The sequence below is a fragment of the Oncorhynchus masou genome, chromosome 4 (genome assembly GCF_036934945.1).
Source record: "Oncorhynchus masou masou isolate Uvic2021 chromosome 4, UVic_Omas_1.1, whole genome shotgun sequence".
In the NCBI taxonomy this organism is placed as follows: domain Eukaryota; kingdom Metazoa; phylum Chordata; class Actinopteri; order Salmoniformes; family Salmonidae; genus Oncorhynchus; species Oncorhynchus masou.
The window spans coordinates 10946761-10953827 of NC_088215.1; the positions used below are offsets into that span (position 1 = coordinate 10946761).

The 7067-nt window shown below is 44.9% G+C and overlaps 1 protein-coding gene across 2 annotated transcripts in view; it reads left to right on the forward strand.

The window, feature by feature from the left end:
• The window catches only part of LOC135523792 (mitochondrial Rho GTPase 1-A-like), a 45993-nt gene that overhangs the window by 34701 nt on the left and 4225 nt on the right, over nucleotides 1-7067 (forward strand). Inside the window, exons 14-19 of one of the 2 annotated variants that reach the window (XM_064950705.1) lie at nucleotides 2656-2756; nucleotides 3040-3170; nucleotides 3377-3460; nucleotides 3596-3718; nucleotides 3897-4099; nucleotides 4994-5116. In XM_064950705.1, the coding sequence (XP_064806777.1) occupies nucleotides 2656-2756; nucleotides 3040-3170; nucleotides 3377-3460; nucleotides 3596-3718; nucleotides 3897-4099; nucleotides 4994-5116 (765 nt within the window). The remainder of the gene's footprint in view (nucleotides 1-2655; nucleotides 2757-3039; nucleotides 3171-3376; nucleotides 3461-3595; nucleotides 3719-3896; nucleotides 4100-4993; nucleotides 5117-7067) is intronic. The other variant, XM_064950713.1, reaches the window with a different exon arrangement.

Below are 7067 nucleotides of genomic sequence, written 5' to 3' on the forward strand. Positions count from 1 at the left end.
GAAGAATGCTGTTCATCGACTACAGCTCAACATTTAACACCATAGTACCCTCCAAACTCGTCATTAAGCTCGAGACCCTGGGTCTCGACCCCGCCCTCTGCAACTGGGTCCTAGACTTCCTGACTGCCCACCCCCAGGTGGTGAGGGTAGGTAACAACATCTCCACCCAGCTGATCCTCAACACTGGGGCCCCACGAGGGTGCGTTCTCAGCCCTCTCCTGTACTCCCTGTTCACCCATGACTGCGTGGCCATGCACGCTTCCAACTCAATCATCAAGTTTGCAGACGACACTACAGTGGTAGGCTTGATTACCAACAACGACGAGACGGCCTACAGGGAGGAGGTGAGGGCCCTCGGAGTGTGGTGTCAGGAAAACAACCTCACATCAATGTCAACAAAACGAAAAAAAGAAATTTGTCTTGTCACCAAAAACACTCACAAACTTTTACAGATGCACAATCGAGAGCATCCTGTCGGGCTGTATCCCCGCCTGGTACGGCAACTGCACAATGCATCACTGGGGCCAAACTATCTGCCCTCCAGGACACCTACACCACAGGAAGGCCAAAAAGATCATCAAGGCCACAACCACCCGAGCCACTGCCTGTTCACCCCGCTATCATCCAGAATGCGAGGTCAAAACAGATGCATCAAAGCGGGGACTAAGAGGCTGAACAACAGCTTCTATCTCAAGGCCATCAGACTGTTAAACAGCCATCACTAACATTGAGTGGTTGCTGCTGTCGTGTCTTTGGCCATGCTGGATTAAGTGATATGACATGCTATTCTATAAAATAATTTCTCTGTAATTACTATTACCTGATTGAGCTAATCATGTGAAGGTAATTAACTAGAGAGTCGGGCACCACAAAATAATATTTATAGAGCTGTTATCTTCCGAATAAACTCTTAAAGACCTAGTAATATTTTACATCAATATCAGTCAATATTAATCGTCATCTTAATTCAGTCTCATCTGAAAGTTGTACATTCTTGGTTATCTGCACGAGCCCTGGCTAACTATTTGAATCAGCAATACATAATTGGGTTTAATTATTTACTTACTAAATACCTAACTAATCACACAGAATTACACATACACATAATTAAATCAGAACTTGATTACAAATTACGTCATAAAGGAAAACGTCCCTTGCGGGCGAACAGAAATGACCGCTTGTTACACAAAGGAAAAGGTCTGGTTTTGAGTGAAAGTGCGCGAAGACTGAGCGACACAGGGAGACGCTGTGCTATCGTAAATACAGTACCTTATGCATTCTAAATTACCGCCCATTTGGAAAAGGGAAATGCAATAAATATTTACTCTGAACTGCGCTTCGCTAGGTTGGTGGTAGATGGAAGGCCGTGTTGCCAAACCGAGTCCTTTGAAGAATGTCTCTGGTGGTCAATTGGATACGTTGTAGTAACGTCATTGGGTGATAGATGGGATACTCTGTTCCTTCCTAACCCTCGTTTGCATCTGCTGTTGCTAACTTAACAGCTAGGAGGTATCTCTTCTGTAGTTTAAAGTTCATACCATTCGCAACCAAAGCTCACGCTGATGTTGGCTTCGTTCTGTAGTTATTATCTGAACCATTCTGACATAGGACCGTCGTCCTACATTCTCGGAACAGGAGGTTACATTGTCGTCAAGGGCTTATATAGGAAGGGAGATGAGGGCGTGTTTGAGAAGTTTTATAGCCCATGTCCCTTCACGGGCGGGCCACTGATTGAGCAGAGCCCTATCTTATGAAAACCCAAATCTCACATTTTAGAAGCTAATAACATTTCATCCCATCACGAATAATTTCATATTCAAACATTTAAATTGAACAACAATTCCATGTGAATTTGATAACTCTGATGTGTAGACTTTCCACTGTAGAGTTTATGTCATCATATCATTGATGAGAATGTCTCAGATGATAACCGAAGTGACATCATATTCATTAAGTACCACCGCATATGTTCCGTTGGTCGGATTACCAGAATATTGTTAATTTCCCCACACCTTCTGATGTTCACAGAATCTCTTTTGTTAACCAAGGATTTTGCAAATGTAACCCCAGTAGGGTAGAGAGAGGAAAAAGGGGGAAAGAGGTATTTATGACTGTCATAAACCTACCCCCCAGGCCAACATCATGACACCGCTGACATCATCTCTAGCCACATTAATAATAAATAAATGGATGTATTAAATGTATCACTAGCAACTTTAAACAATTACACTTTATATATTTTTTACATACCCTACATTACTCATCTAATATGTATATACTGTATTCTATACCATCTACTGCATCTTGCCTATGCCGTTCGGCCATCGCTCATTCTTATATTTTTATGTACATATTCTTATTCATTCCTTTACACTTGTGTGTATAAGGTAGTTGATGTGAAATTGTTAGGTTAGATTACTTGTTAGATATTACTGCACGGTCAGAACTAGAAGCACAAGCATTTCGCTACACTCGCATTAACATCTGCTAACCATGTGTATGTGACAAAAAATATTTGATTTGACACGAGCTGTACTACTGTGTCAAATGCACAAAGTGTATCTTAACTATTGAAGTCTGAATGAACCCCCAAGACAGTGTTTCTTACAGTGTATGACAGTTTCCATTCACTCCTCTGTGTTTCCCTGTGCCCAGGTTGACCACCTACCTGGATGTCCAGCGCTGCCTGGAGTACCTGGGTTACCTTGGTTACTCCATCATCTCTGAGCAGGAGTCCCAGGCAGTGGCCATCACAGGTGGGAGGACAGCCCGTTGTCATGGCAACTGCGACGCCCACTAGATTAGATATGAGCAGAGACCTATAGATATGGCCCTGAATGATGGGACAATATATATTACGGTGCTATCAATCTGTTATTAGTGCGCCTGCGCAGGACTCTCGTTGTCGGTGAACCTGGCCTGGGTGCAATGGCAGCCACGTATTGTGGTAATACGGTCGAGTAAACGTTGTTCTTCTTTCTGTGTGTGTGTGTGTGTGTGTGTGTGTGTGTGTGTGTGTGTGTCCTCTCCGCTCTACAGTGACGAGGGACAAGAAGATTGACCTGCAGAAGAAGCAGACCCAGCGCAGTGTGTTCCGCTGCAACGTCTTCGGGGACAGCGGCAGTGGCAAGAGTGGCTTCCTGCAAGCCTCCCTCGGAAGAAACCTCACGGTCAGTGTCAACATTCATTCATTCCCTCAAAGACTCAGTGGCAAGGAACACTTCCCTGGATCGAATAAACATTTGAACAACTCCACGCCACTCCAAATACTTCAGTCTACTGCCTGTTTAAAACCTTTTGGAATTCCTCTTGGTGTTGGTTAACTCTTTGTGTGTTTTTGAAGTTTTTTTTTTTCCTCCTCACTTTTTTCTCTCAGCGTCAAAACACTGTTAGCGAAGAGCACATGTCCTACTATGCTATCAGCACAGCATATGTGTATGGTCAGGAGAAATACCTGCTGGTGAGTCGGCTGTTTTGCCTTGCTCTTTTAATCGTATTAGATGGTGTTTATTTGTCCACAGCTTTTCAGCCTAAACGTTGTGTGTGTGTCTGTGTGTGTTCATTAACGTCTTCCGTTTGGTTTCCTCTCCCGCAGCTCCACGAGGTCTTCCCGGACTTTGACGTCCTCTCGGACACTGACCTGGCTTGTGACATTGTGTGTCTGGTGTACGACGCCAGCAACCCCCACTCCTTCGAGTACTGCGCCAGAGTCTTCAAGGTATGTGCCGTTCACAACCAATACCCTGTTTGTCTATTTAGTAAGTTCAAGATGGCTACCCAATACTATTCGAATCTACCACTGAATTAAAGTTCATGTTTCTAAAGCGGAAACCATCTTATTGCCAAATGTTACCATACGACAGTGTCCAATAACAATGTCCCTCTTCCTTTTGCAGCAGTACTTCATGGACACCAAGACACCGTGCATGATGATCGCTGCCAAGTCGGACCTCCAGGAGGCCAAGCAGCTCTACGCCCTCACCCCTCTGGAGTTCTGTAGGAAGCACAAGATGCCCCCTCCGCAGGCCTTCACCTGCAACACGGCAGACGCACCCTGCAAAGACATCTACACCAAACTCACCACCATGGCCATGCACCCGTGAGTAGTGGGGGCACTCTGTTGTGTTAGGCCCCATGTCGAGCCTTAAAATCCCTCGCTCAAACCCTAAAGCTCTACCTTAAGCCCTTAAACCCTCTCCACAATCCCTAAAAAAAAAATCCCTAAATCCTTTCAAATATTTTAAGACCCCATCTAATGCTGTAAAACCCATTGCCCCAAAACCCCACCTCAAGCTCCAAAACTACCCCTAAGCTGTTAAGTTCTACCTCATCCCTCACTTCCCAAATTGGTGCCACTTCACATTTGAAATATAGAGACTCTGAACTCTTGGGGTGAACAGTGTCCACCATCTTGGTTAGACATGATGGTTAATGTGGTGGATTCTGTTTGCCATTAGCTGCTACTGTATGTTTACTGCCCTTCTCCCACTACTCTCTCTGTCCAGCTGTTGTCCACACTGATCACCTCTCTGTCACAGTGGACTGGACTCATCTGAACTGTACTCCTCAGAACTGTAGCCAACACATGGGGGACAGCGTCAACGTATCACATACTTAATCTAGTGCATTTTGATTGAATATATAGTCCCCTAACTCTGTGGTGGCATAAGGACATTTAACAGTGTTGAAAATTGATCCAAAGTGGCTATTTGGATATTACGAACCCCAACAGTGTGAGGTGAAGATTACAATGGATCAGACTTGTGGTCATGCTCTCCCGTTTGTTCAATTAGACAATTATCCTCCTCTCTTCCTGGGTGGGTGCTCTTGGTTTTTAACCCGATAAGGGATAAGCTCTATGGACCAAAGAGCTCAAACCTTCTGGTGGCACCGGTCTTTGTTCTAACGCTCTAGTCTTCTTCTTTGTGCGTGTGTGTGTGTGTGTGTGTGTGTGTGTGTGTGTGTGTGGGTGCACCTCTGTCTCTCTCCTTAGTCACGCTCGGCTGCGCTGTATGTGTACCTGTAACAGGTGCACCTTCTGCCACCTGCAGAACTTCATCAACTCAGAGCTGGTGCAGACGGTGAAGGCCAAGCTCTACACCGCTATTCTCAGCAGGTCCTTACTCTTTCAGAGACCTTCCAACTCTTCTGTTTCACAATCCTCCTTTACGTTATTCCTCCTCTTCTTCACTTTTACGTTATTCCTCCTTCTTCTTCACTTTTACGTTATTCCTCCTCTTCTTCTTCACTTTTACGTTATTCCTCTTCTTCTTCACTTTTACGTTATTCCTCCTCTTCTTCGCTTGCCGTTTCATTTTTTTGTATCTCTCTCTCGCCTTCACACTCTTCTGTTTAACAATCCTCCTCTTCATATTTACACTCTTCTTCATTTGCTGTTCGTCGCCTCTGTTTTGACCCTGTTTGGGCGTTTTTCCCGTGGATTTTGTGCTGTGGGATTGTCATAAACCACCGTTTGTTTTCCTGTAAATATTCATGACGTCTCACTCTTATTCTTTTTGCCTCATCCCAACGTTCCCCGATTGAGTCCCTTGAGTCCTCTCTGTCACTTGTTTTACCATCTTGTTCTGTTCCAACCTTGTTCGTTATGTTCCTCTTCGTTAATGAATAATGCATATGTGGTCTAATAATGCGCATTTCTAGTGTCTCATCTGTTCATCCTGTTGGACGCTCATCTTTAGTTGCGATTAGTACATAGGACTGTACGGAGGTTCAAAGTCACGCTGTTTTGAGTGAACTCCTACATACGGTGCATTCGAAAAGCATTTCAGACCCCTCGACTTTCTCCACATTTTTTTTAATGTTACAGCCTTATTCTAAAATGTATTAAATTGATGAGGGGGAAAAACAATCTACACACAATAGATTTAAAATTTTTGCAAATGTTTAAAAAATATCAACCTGAAATATCACATTTACATAAATATTCAGGCCCTTTTACTCAGTATTTTGTTGAAACACCTTTGGCAGCGATTACAGCCTTGAGTCTTCTTGGGTATGATGCTACAAGCTTGGCACACCTGTATTTGGGGAGTTTCTCCCATTCTTCTCTGCAGATCCTCTCAAGCTCTGCCAGGTTGGATGTGGAGTGTTGCTGAACAGCTATTTTCAGGTCTCTCCAGAGATGTTTGATTGGGGTAAGGTCCGGGCTCTGGATGGGCCACTGAAGGACATTCAGAGACTTGTCCCGAAGCCACTCCTGCGTTGTCTTGGCTGTATGCTTAAGGTTGTTGTCCTGTTGGAAGGTGAACCTTTGCCCCAGTCTGAGGTCCCGAGCACTCTGGAGACTATTTTTATCAAGGATCTCTCTGTACTTTGCTCTGTTCATCTTTGCCTCAACTTGACTAGTCTCGCAATCGCTGCAACTGAAAAACATCCCCACAGCAAGATGCTGCCACCACCATGCTTCACTGTAGGGATGGTGCCTCCAGACGTGACGCTTGGCGTTCAGGCCAACTAGTTCAATCTTGGGTTCATCAGACCAGAGAATCTTGTTTCTCGTGGTCTGACAGTCCTTTAGGTGCCTTTTGGAAAACTCCAAGCGGGATGTTGTCTTTTACTGAGGAGTGGCTTCCGTCAGGCCACTCTACCATAAAGGCCTGATAGGTAGTAGTGCTGCAGAGATGGTTGTCCTTCTGGAAGGTTCTCCCATCTCCACAGTGGAACTCTGGAATTCTGTCAGTGACCATCGGGTTCTTGGTCACTTCCCTGACCAAGGCCCTTCTCCCCCGATTGCTCAGTTTGTTTGGGCAGCCAGCTCCAGGAAGAGTCTTGGTGGTTCCAAACTTCTTCCATTTAAGAATGATGGAGGCCACTGTGTTCTTGGGGACATTCCATGCTGCAGATATTTTTTGGTGCCCTTCCCCAGATCTGTGCCTCGACACAATCCTGTCTCGGAGCTCTACGGACAATTTCTTCGGCCTCGTGGCTTGGTTTTTCTCTGACTTGCACTTTCAACTTTGGGACCTTAGATAGACAGGTGTGTGCCTTTCCAAATCATGTCCAATCAATTGAATTTACCACCGGTAATGTTTCTGCAATCAAGTTGT